The sequence below is a fragment of the Anomaloglossus baeobatrachus genome, chromosome 6 (assembly GCF_048569485.1).
Source record: "Anomaloglossus baeobatrachus isolate aAnoBae1 chromosome 6, aAnoBae1.hap1, whole genome shotgun sequence".
Lineage (NCBI taxonomy): Eukaryota > Metazoa > Chordata > Amphibia > Anura > Aromobatidae > Anomaloglossus > Anomaloglossus baeobatrachus.
The window spans coordinates 252,618,742-252,631,063 of NC_134358.1; the positions used below are offsets into that span (position 1 = coordinate 252,618,742).

The window sequence follows — 12,322 nt, forward strand, 5'->3', positions numbered from 1 at the left end:
TTCACATGCGTTTGCGTGCATTATAGTGAGGATCCAGCGAGTTGCAGTTTTTTAACTTTTTTCAAAAACGCTACTTGTAGCGTTTTTGAGCTGCGTCCAAATACTGCAAATTGCTGGATCCTGACTAAACAGCACGCAAAAGCATGTGAACGCTGGCATGCTGATAGACAGGATCCTGCTTGCTCTACTGAGCATGCACAGAAACCAGCCTTGCGTGATCAGTCTCTCCCTCTCTCTCCCTCCCCCTCCCTCTCTCTCCCTCCCCCTCCCTCTCCCTCCCCCTCCCTCTCTCTCCCTCCCCCTCTCTCTCCCTCCCCCTCCCCCTCCCTCTCCCTCCCCCTCCCTCTCCCTCCCCCTCTCTCTCCCTCTCTCCCCCTCCCTCTCCCTCCCTCTCCCTCTCTCTCCCTCTCCCTCCCTCTCTCTCCCTCCCCCTCCCTCTCTGTCCCTCCCCCTCCCTCTCTCTCCCTCCCCCTCCCTCTCTCACCCTCCCCCTCCCTCTCTCACCCTCCCCCTCCCTCTCTCACCCTCCCCCTCCCTCTCTCACCCTCCCCCTCCCTCTCTCACCCTCCCCCTCCCTCTCTCACACCCTCCCCCTCCCTCTCTCACCCTCCCCCTCCCTCTCTCTCCCTCCCCCTCCCTCTCTCTCCCTCCCCCTCCCTCTCTCTCCCTCCCCCTCCTCTCTCTCCTCCCCCTCCCTCTCTCTCCCTCCCCCTCCCTCTCTCTCCCTTCCCCTCCCTCTCCCTCCCTCCCCCTCACTCTCTCTCCCTCCCTCCCCCTCCCTCTCTCTCCACCTCCCTCCCCCTCCCTCTCTGTCCACTCTCCCCCGCCTGAGAGCGGATGATGCTCGTAACCAAGGTAAACATCGGGTAACCGTGGTCTTAGTTACCCGATGTTTATCTTGGTTACGTGTGCAGGGAGCAGGCAGCCCTGCTCCTAGCAGCTGCAGACGCTCGTAACCAATGTAAATATCGGGTAACCAAGCAAAGCGCTTCTCTTAGTTACCCAATATTTACATTGGTTACGTGTGCAGGGAGCTCGGCTCCTAGCAGCTGCAGACGCTCGTAACCAATGTAAATATCGGGTATCCAAGCAAGTTACCCGATGTTTACCTTGGTTACGAGCCTCCACTGCTGTCAGATGCCGGCTCCCAGTCTCACGTTCAGTTCCACTGACTCCCGATCACATGACTCCAATGCCCGCCCATAAACTTAAAGTGACAGGATCCTGCAAAATAACACATGCGTTTGCATTCGTTTTTTTGCTGTAAAAGCAGGATCCGCTTTTACAGCAAAAAAACGTTCATGACGCATGTTAAAAAAACGTAGTGTGAAAGCAGCCTAAGGCTATGTGCGCACTGGGAAATGGAATTTTCTTGAGAAAATTCCGCATGCTCTCAAAGATTACCGCACCCGCGGTAAAAAACCGCGGGAAACCGCACCCGAAAACCGCATGCGGTTTGCTGCGGTTTTACCGCGGTATTGTTCCCGGTATTGCCACGGTTTTGCCGTGTGCGGGTTGGGATGTGCTTTATTGCATTCAATGCAATAAAGCACATTGAAGAAAAAAAAAAAAAGTCATTTAATTCTGAGATAGTAGATGGACAGAAGAATAGATAGAGGGATAGATAGATAGACAGACAGATAGAGGGATAGATAGAGGACAGATCACTGCATTTCCCACGGTCGGCAGTGAGTTCACATTACCGGCCGTGGGAAATGACCGGTAATTACCTCTGCTGTCTGCTGCTTTCATTCAGCGCTGTGTCTGTGACAGTCGCGGCTGGATGTAAGCAGCGCAGGACCTGTGGATTACGCCGGAGCTTTGGTGCGGGAGGGGTTAATAAAATGGTGAACGAGGCTTGTTTGTTTTATTTAAAATAAAGGATTTTTCTGTGTGTGTGTTTTATTCACTTTACTTACGGGTTGATCATGTCAGCTGTCACATAGACGCTGCCATGATCAAGCCTGGAGTTAATGGCGGTGGTCCCCCACCATCATTAACCCCTTGTATTACCTTGCTGCCACTGCTACACGGCAGCAGGAAGAGCCGAGGACACGCCGGTGCTGCCGCATAATGCATGCGACAGTGCTGGGGCAGATGCTGTTGATATTCTCGGCCACGGGAGGGGGAGTGAGGCAGGGGACATTATCCCTGCCCCTCTCCCTCCCCAGCCTGAGAATACCGGCCCGCCGCTGTGTGCTTACCTCGGCTGGAAGTTAAATATGCAGCGGAGCCCACGTTCTTTGTTTTCTATATTTCCGTTTTCTTTCTATGTGTGTTCTATGTGTCCTGTGTCTGTGTTCTATGTGTCTGTGATGTGTGTGTGTTTACTCTCTGCTCCGCTTCCTCTTCCTGTAATGACATCACTTCCCTGCAAAACCGCAGACAAGCGATGTACATTACCGGAGGTAAACCGCGAAATACCGCAGGGAATAATGCAGGAAAACGCAGTGAACCGCACAGAATTTGCTGCCTGCGTTATTCCCTGCGGGATTTCATGATTAACATTGGAGTCAATGGAGTGAAATCCCGCAGCGATGTGCGGAAAAGAATTGACATGCACTTGTTTTTGCTGCGGGATTCCCGCAGCAAAACATGCAGCTGTCAAATTCCGCCCAGTGCGCACAGGATTTTTTTTCTCCATAGGATTTGCTGGTGATTCACTGCAGAGATGTTATGAACATTTTCTGCAGCGAAACATGCAGCAAATCCGCGGAAAATCCGCGGCAAAATCCGGTAAGTGCGCACATAGCCTAAACGGTGAAGAGGACAGTTCTTGAAGGAGTGCTGATCGGCTCCCCACCAAACAAACACTGAAATGTTAGTGTAAAAAATGCCATATATCCCCTTTCTATCCAAGCAGTTAGATGCCGAGCGATCCTAAGATTGCAGCTCTGCAGCCTGGTCTTGAATGGAGTGAAGCTGTGCATGGTCGAAGTCTGCTCTATTAATTGACAATGGAACTACCAGAAAAAGCCGAGTAGAGCATTGATTTTGTCTGGTAGTCCCTCAGACAATGAATGCAGAAGAGGTCGAGCACCTTTGCTTCATTAAAGATGAGGCTGTAGAGCTGCAATCTGGCATTGTTTGGGGTCCAACATCAGCAACAGAAAAGGGATAGCTTTATCAGGTATTAATCAGGCCCCATCTACACAGTGTGAGTACTAGTATATTTAGGACTGGGCAGGAACAACCTCAGACAATGTTGCATGCTGTATCACGGTTTGCACAAGGGTGAAGATACATGTTCATAATAATATGCAGAGAATTATTCACCACTGATTAAAATGAGGATTTATCTTATGTGCTTAACAACTTCTGGACCGCTCATAGATTATAACCATCCGGGCAGGTCCGCATTGTACTCTGCAGTGACATTCTAAAACGTCAATCCATAGTATACTAGGAGCAGGTAGACAGCTGTTAGACCCAGGTGGACTACCATAGAGAAGGCAGAGACAGTTTGTTACTGTCTCTGCCATCTCTCTTTCTCCATATCTAAACAATACAGATAATAACAAATGCTCCTCTGGTCATGTGATTCCTGGATGTAGGAAGGGAGCAGAAGACCTAGTTAGCTCTGACGTATAGCTACGATGCTGAATTTGCCCTGTAACTGGTACTAAAAATACCAGCTGCAACTACAGTGGAAATAGGATAAAAGATAAAATATTTCAAAGTTGACACGCTGCTAACAGTCTTTTATGACACTATGCGGGGCATAATTTGTGAAATATAGGAAAAACAAATAATGGAAAAGAAGGTGAAAAATACATTTGAAAAAAAGAACCTCTTGCCAATCAAAATCATTGTTGTAGCCCTGCCCTGTAGAAAAGTGTCCAAAATATATATAAAATACAAATGATAAAAGAAAGGGGCAAATCTTAAATGCCCCAGTGTGTATATACAGTATGTGCTTATTCTAGAAGTCATTTAATCCATCTAAACTGGTGATTTGTTAAATACCCCCAAATGACTGACAACTATTTTCCATTGTTAGTGAAGATGAACACTTTTCATTGGCGGATATCAAGAATAAGATCATCATTTTGAAAAAATTTTGTGTGTGTTTCACGGCGGTAGAAGATCTGGTAAGTGCTTAGCTTTATATTACCACATCATCGTGTTTACTGAAGATGCTTTATAAGTTATCGAAGGGATTTTTTCATTTGTGCATCACAGATTTTATCATTTTCTTATTCTGATAATGCTATATTTATAGAAAATTAGTTATACCTCATTTTATGTGCTTGTTTTTTACAATTTTATTGAACTTTCTTTTTTACCTTCTAAAATAATCCATACAGCTGTATGCAGTGATGACCGGTTTCTCTTTGCATAGTGACATATAATTCTGATGATCAGCACTCGGTGAGCAGTAGGCCGGCAGAGAGCGAAAGTCATACTCAAATTTAGGAGAGATAATGTGAAGCCTTGGATTGGGGGAAAAGTACAATTTATTCTCGCCTTTGGTCATGTACATCACGTCCTAACAGCCAGCATAAGAAAAGACTGTCCTTTTCTATTCTCTTCCAATTAAAGCGTAGCCATCATTTTAAAGGGAACCTGTCATCAGATTTTTCTCTATTAAACTAAAAGAATCACCTTCTGCAGCTCCCGGGCTGCATTCTATGAAGGTGCACCCTGTTCCCTGACTCCCCTTCCAGACCCCAAAAATAACTTAATAAAAATTGGCCGTTAGGTATGCGAATTACCTTGGTTGGCCAGATGGGCGGGCTCATTTTCTCCTCCTGTCCCCCCTCCTGCCGCTGATCGCCGTCCTCTTCTCTTGATTGATGTGATGATGCCTCCATCATCCTCCTCATCACATTTTCAAATCTCGCGCCTGTGCAGTTAGGTCTGCTCGCGCAGGCGCAGTTTGCTCTGCCATATCGCGGGCAGAGCAGCCCTAGCTTGCGCCAGTGAGCTAAATGTGCAGGCGCGTGATTATGGGCGGGTACGAACAAGGCGCTGGTGAGGTCACTGACCAGAGCAGCCCATAATCTCACCAGCGCTAGCTAGGACTGCTCTGCCCGCGATATGGCAGAGCGAACTGCACCTGCGCGAGCAGACCTAACTGCACAGGTGCGAGCTTTGAAAATGTGATAAGGAGGATGATGGAGGCATCATCACATCAATCAAGAGAAGAGGACGGCGATCAGCAGCAGGAGGGGGGACAGGAGAAGAAAATGAGCCGCCCATCTGGCCAACCAAGGTAATTCACATACCTAACGGCCAAGTTTTCTTAAGTTATTTTTAGGGTCTGGAAGGGGAGTCAGGGCCGAGGTGCACCTTCATAGAATGCAGCCCGGGAGCTGCAGAAGGTGATTATTTTAGTTTAACCCCTTAACGACCGCGGGCCGTAAAATTACGTCCTAGCGGTCATAACGTTACTGCCCGCGGTCTGCCGGCAGCATCATGCTGCGATCGGCACACATCTCAGCTGATTTTCACAGCTGAGATGTGTGCCTGCTAGGCACGAGCAGAATCGTTATCTACTCGTGCTGTTTAAACCCCTTATATGGCGCTGTCAATATGTGACAGCGCCATTATAAGCGCGATCGCGGTAAACTTTTACTTACCGCCCGATACCGGAAGTCACGTGACGCGATCACGTGACTTCCGATAGTTGTCATGGTAGCACAGGGTCATGTGATGACTCCTGTACTACACCTGACTTGCTGTCACTTTCGCTGTGCCAGTGGCACAGCAAAAGAGAAAGAGAGTGTATCTGCTGTTTACAGCCTTGTAGCTGTGATCAGCAGATACTGCAGAGCGATCGGAATGCTGATCGCAATAGCCCCCTAGGGGGACTAGTTAAATAAAAAAAAAGTTTTAAAAAATTAAAAAAAAACCTAAAAGTTCAGATCACCCCCCATTCGCCCCATTGAAAATTAAAGGGTTAAAAAAATAAAAAATATACACACATTTAGTATCGCCGCGCTCAGAAACGCCCGATCTATCAAAATATAAAATCAATTAATCTGATCAGTATACGGCGTAGCGGCAAAAAAATTCCAAACGCCAAAACGACTTTTTTTTGGCGCCACAACTTTTGCGCAAAATGCAATAAGAGGTGATCAAAACGTAGCATCTGCGCAAAAATGGTACCTTTAAAAACGTCAGCTCGAGACGCAAAAAATAAGCCGTCACTGAGCCATAGATCCTGAAAAATGAGAACGCTACGGGTCACGGAATATGGCGTAAAACGTGCGCCACTTTTTTCGGACAAACTTCCGATTTTTTTTAACCCCTTATATAAAAGTAAACCTTTATACCTTTATTTTTACCTAAATACATGTTTGGTGTCTACGAACTCGCAATGACCTGAGGCATCACACCCACACATCAGTTTTACCATATAGTGAACACAGTGAATAAAATATCTCAAAAACCATAGTGCTATCGCACTTTTTTTGGAATTTTTCTGCATTTGGAATTTTTTTGCCGTTTTCCAGTACACTATATGGTAAAACTGATGGTTTCATTTAAAAGTACAGCTCGTTCCGCAAAAAATGAGCCCTCACATGACCATATTTACTGAAAAATAAAAAATTTACGTCTCTCAGAAAAAGAATGGCGAAAAAAAAAAACGGAAAGCGTAAAATCGGCCGGTCGTGAAGGGGTTAATAGGGAAAAATCTAATGACAGGTTCCCTTTAATTTTTATTTCATTAATGAATAATACACATGAAAATAAGCACCTTTTGTAATATATCTTTTCAGAGAAAGCTACTTCTTTCTCTTCTGGAATTGATCAATCATTATAACAATTCTCAATTCTTAGGTAGTCTGCCTTCACTGATTACAGATTTTACCTCAGATTTGAGAAGTTTGATAATGACTGATCAATTCCGGAAGAGAAAGAAGCAAATTTGTCTGATAAGATATATTACAAAGTTGTTTATTTTAATGTGTACTTCACGAACGGACGATTTTACGCTTTCCGTCTTTTGTTTTCTTTTGCCACCCTTCTTCTGAGAGCCTAACTTCCGTCAATATAGCCATGTGAGTGCTTATGTTTTGCGGAATGAGTTATACTTTTAACCCCTTCACGACCGCGGGCAGTAAAATTACGTCCTATTTTAACGTGACTTAACGACCAGGGACGTAATTTTACGGCCTAAACTTCATTTGATTGCCGTGGCCATAGCAACGGCTTTCAAATGATGTCCCCTGCTGTTTCTTACAGCAGGGGACCTTTGCTTGACCCCAGGGGGGGCGGCATCGCCACCCCTTATCAACGATCGATGTGATTGGCTGTTCAAATCTGAACCGCCAACCACATCGTTCGCACTAATTTCGGCAAAAATAATGCCGGAAATAGTGCGATACTGTGAGATCCAGCTATGAGATGCCGCAGCTGCTGCAGCATATCATAGGTGGACCTCAAACATGTCGCCCCCAGCACCTGCAGCACTGATTGGAGCGATCGTGCTATGACGCGCAATCGCTCCAATCAGTGTGCAGTGGGGCGGTCTGATCTGCCGGTGGCCGCCCTCCCCAGGCCTGTGCTGGCCTACGAGCCCTCCCCCAACATGTCTGCAGCGTGCAGTGGCTGGTACTTGTGGTACCACGACACCGCTGCTGCTGCCGCCGCCGTGGCTGAGGTCACCGCTCCTGCTGCATGTGAGTACTGTGCTCACCTTGCAGCCCGTGCGCGCTCCCGTGGTGCCCCTGCGTGCTCCCGTGTTAGCCCCTGCCCGTGCCCCCCTGCGATCTGCCCCCCCGACATCCCGATCTGCTCCCCCCCCCTTTCCCCGACATCCCGATCTGCTCCCCCTGCGATCTGACTGCCTCCCCCATTATCTCTATTCTGTTTCTGCAGCTCCCTCTCCGGTCTCCCCCTCTGCTCTCCCCCCTCCCTCTCTGCTCCCCCCCCCTGCTCTCACCCCCCTTCTCTCCCCCTCTGCTCTCCCCCGACGTCCTCTTACCTGTCTTCACCGGCCCGATCACATCTGCCTCCATCGCTGGGTCCTTCCTGGGCATTCTGCTGATCTGCCTGCTGCTCCTGTAAAGCTGTCCATCTCTCTGCCATCTGTTCCTCTGCAGCTCTTCTGGTCAGTGATCCTCTGGGTACTGTGAGTATAACTTTTTTTTTTTTTTTTCTGTATCCCCTGTCCATTTTTACACCTCATCTGTCCGTGCGTCCCGCTGAGCGCTGATCAGGGATGCAGATAATGTATCTGCATCCCTGCTCAATTTTTGGCGTGACTTTTTTCCGTATCTGCGACGCTTTTTGTATCGCATCCGTCCGTGCATCCCGCCAAGCGATGATCAGGGATGCACATAACGGATCGGCATCCCTGCTCAATTTTTGGCGTGACTTTTTTTTTTTACGTATCCCCGACGCTTTTTGTATCGCATCCGACCGTGCGTCCTGCAGCGGCCGATCAGTGCACTGCGTCTGTGCGTTTGAAAAGTCAAATGGCGCTCCTTCTCTTCTGAGCCCCGCTATTTGCCCAAACAATTACTTTCCACCACAAGTGAGGTATCTACATACTCAGGAAAAATTGCACAATACGTTTTATGGTGCATTTTTTCCTTATACCCTTGTGAAAAAAAAGCTACCTAGTTGAAGCAACCGTTTTGTGGTAAAAAACCAATTTTTTCTTTTCACGGCTCAACGCTATAAACTTCTGTGAAGCCCCCAGGTGTTCAAAGTGCTCACCAAACATCTAGAAAAATTATTTGAGGGCTCTAGTTTCCAAAATGGGGTCACTTGTGGGGGAGCTCCATTGTTTAAGCACCTCAGGGGGTCTTCAAACCCGACATGGCGTCCGCTAATGAGTGCAGCTAATTTTGCACTCAAAAATTCAAATGGCGCTCCTTGCCTTCCGAGCACTGCTGTGTGTCCAAACATTTGATTTCCACCACATGAGGTATCTGCGTACTCAGGAGAAAATGCACAATACATTTTATGGTGCATTTTTTCCTGTTACCCTTGTGAAAAAAAAAGCTACCTAGTTGAAACAACCGTTTTGTGGTAAAAAAAAAATTTTTTCTTTATCGTTCCTTTGGGAGACCCAGACCATGGGTGTTTAGCTTCTGCCTCCGGAGGACACACAAAGTACTACACTTAAAAGTGTAGCTCCTCCCTCTGAGCTTATACACCCCCTGGTAGCCAGTCCTAGCCAGTTTATTGCTTTGTGTCAGGAGGCATACATCCACACATGCATTCTCATCTGATTTGTTTGACTTTTGGAAAGAGTTTGAAGAAAAGCGGGTCCATGTCTGGACTCCCGGCATGTCTCTTCTCACCCCACTGTGTCGGCGGTGTTGTTAAGGTTGATTTACAAGGCTGAAGCCTTACATGCCACGCTCCTTCACCATCCCTTCTGGGCTCTGGCTTGAAGTGGGAGCCAGCACGGTCTCCATGCCTGGCAGGAGTCCGGTCTCCATCCACAGCCCCTTGAGGATTCTGTTGGACCGGAGCACTCATCTCCAGGGACATGGCCCTGCGTCTCAGCAGCTAAGTACCTGAGACGTTTATGTTGGGGGTCCCGGTTCTTTATTGTAAGGGGAGAGTATGCTGTATGTGATTGTTTTAACTTTTCCGGCGGGTTCTCTAGCTTTTGCCTGAGAACCGCGCCGATGGTGCCTGCTTGTCGGCCTCGCCGCTTAAATTTAGGCCCTGGCTTCGCCGGAGGCCTAGTTTCATTTTCCTGCCGTCGCATGTCACTCATGCAGAGGGACAGGTTCGGCTCCTCCCGGCGGCCGTTCTACACAGGGGAGGGACACTCCCCACTGCTGGGGCGTCCTTCCTTCCCTTCAGGTCTCTATAGCCCTCCAGTTCCCGCTCTTTTATAGGAACGCCCTCTTCTCAGGCAGAGTTCACTCTGCTCTGGGACATCCTGCATTCTGCATCTCTGCTGAGGTGCTGCGACTGGGGGACTGGGCTTCGGGATCTGGAGGGCACACAACACCGCGCTCAGCTGTCTGGTAAGCCACAGCCGGTCTCCGGTTGTGGACCTCTGTATATTCTCCCTGGGGTTCATTCTCTGCAAAGCCCCCACTCCAGCAGCAACACAAGGAGCAAGGCTCCAAAGCTTGATTCTGCATGCACTGCATGTAAGCTCCTGCTGCCTGAGCCGAGCACCTATCCACATTGTGATGTCTGCTCTAACTTGGCGGTGCCACAGCCTGGAGTCTCACCCCCAGTGGTCTCTCAGGCTGCTGCTGCACCTGTGATTGAACCCCCGGGCACACAACACCGCGCTCAGCGGTCTGGTAAGCCACAGCCGGTCTCTGGTTGTGGACCTCTGTATACCAGCAGCATGTCTCACACAAGGAGCAAGGCCCAGTGGTCTCTCAGGCTGCTACTGCACCTGTGATTGAACCCCCGGCCTGGGTAGAGTCCTTTTCTAGGTCCATATCCCAGTCATTTGCTGAGTCCATGGGACTTTTGTCCAGGACTTTGATGAATATGCATCAGCCCCCCTCACAGGGTGCCTCTAATACTCTTGACAGAGGACTCCTATCCTCTGACCTCGGTCCATCAGAGCTCACGGAGGATTCATTATCTGATCCCAGACCCCGTCCTTCTAAGAGAAGGTGCAGGGTTTCCTCCCCCTCCCCATCCCACGGCTCTGTCTCAAGAGCTGACTCTCAAGATGAGGAGGATGCCCTCACTGGGGGCTCGGAGGCTATGTATCCCATCGATTTCTCTGAGGGTGACTCAGATCTTAGTGATTTGATTGCTTCTATTAATTCTGTGCTGGATCTCAATCCGCCAGTGTCAGAGGAGCAACTCTCTTTGGCAGAAAAACATCAGTTTACATCGCCTAAGAGAGTGAAGAGTGTGTTCTTTAACCACTCCAGTTTTCAGACCGCTGTGACCAAACCCAGGGCCTGCCCTGACAAACGCTTTCCAAAGCGTGGTTCTGATGACCGGTTTCCATTTCCACCTGAGGTGGTCAAGGAGTGGTCTCACTCCCCAAAGGTAGACCCTCCGGTGTCTAGGCTATCAGCCCGGACCGCTGTGTCGGTGGCTGACGGCACCTCACTTAAGGATTCCACTGACCGTCAGATTGACCTTCTGGCCAAATCTGTGTATGAAGCTGCGGGGGCCGCGTTTTCCCCGACTTTTGCAGCAGTGTGGGCTCTCAAAGCCATCTCTGCTTCTCTAGAGGAGATGCATTCCCTCACCAAGGAATCTATGCCTGAGATGGTTACCTTAACTGCTCAGGCTTCAGCTTTTTCATCTTATGCCATGTCTGCCATGCTAGAGGCTGCTCACCGCACTGCGGTGGCTTCAGCTAATTCTCTTGTTATCCGCAGGATTTTGTGGCTTCGAGAGTGGAAGGCAGATGCTTCTTCCAAGAAGTTTCTTCCTGGGCTCCCTTTTGCTGGTTCACGGCTGTTTGGTGAACAGCTGGATGAAATCATTAAAGAAGCTACTGGCGGGAAGAGTACTTCCATGCCACAAACCAAGACCAGGAAACCCGCCCAGGGTAGGAATCAATCGAGGTTTCGTTCCTTTCGTTCCTCCAACTGGTCATCCGCTAAGCCTTCCGCCTCGTCCGCTAACTCAGCCAAGGATCAGAAATCCAACTGGCGCCCAAAAGCGCGTCCGCAGAAGACCGCAGGAGGTTCTGCCACTAAGGCAGCTTCCTCATGACTCTCGGCCCGCTCCAGCCACGTCCTTAGTCGGTGGCAGGCTCTCCCACTTTGGCGACGCTTGGTTAAAGCAAGTCTCCGATCAGTGGGTGAGAGACATCATATCTCACGGCTACAGGATAGAATTCTCTTCCAGCCCTCCAAACAGATTTTTTTCTCTCAACTCCCCCCTGCTCCAAGGCCGCCGCCTTCTCGCAGGCCGTGGCGTCCTTGCAGGCAAACGGAGTGATTGTCCCAGTTCCCGCTCAGGAACGGTTCAGAGGTTTTTACTCAAATCTCTTCCTAGTTCTAAAAAAGGACGGTACCTTCCGGCCCATCCTGGATCTCAAGCTTCTCAACAAGCATGTCCGGGTGCGGCATTTTCGCATGGAGTCTCTGCGATCAGTCATTGCCTCTATGACCCAAGGGGAGTTCCTGGCGTCCATCGACATCAGAGATGCCTATCTACATGTGCCAATCGCAGTGTCACATCAGCGTTGGTTACGTTTTGCGATAGGAGAGGATCATTTCCAATTCGTGGCTCTCCCCTTCGGGTTAGCCACGGCCCCTCGGGAATTCACCAAGGTCATGGCGACAGTGATTGCGGTCCTGCACCTCCAGGGGTTAGCAGTGCTTCCTTATCTGGACGACCTTCTGGTCAAGGGTACATCCAGCGCAGACTGTCAGCGGAGTGTTTCGCTCACTCTCGCCACCCTAGCCCAATT

At 49.1% G+C, this 12,322-nt stretch overlaps 1 protein-coding gene across 4 annotated transcripts in view; it reads left to right on the top strand.

Moving 5' to 3' along the window:
• Positions 1 to 12,322, top strand: part of LOC142243167 (uncharacterized) — a 168,210-nt gene that overhangs the window by 12,842 nt on the left and 143,046 nt on the right. For 3 of the 4 annotated variants that reach the window (XM_075314800.1, XM_075314802.1, XM_075314801.1), the window contains exon 4: positions 4,001 to 4,091. In XM_075314800.1, coding sequence (XP_075170915.1) covers positions 4,001 to 4,091 — 91 coding nt within the window. The remainder of the gene's footprint in view (positions 1 to 4,000; positions 4,092 to 12,322) is intronic. The other variant, XM_075314803.1, reaches the window with a different exon arrangement.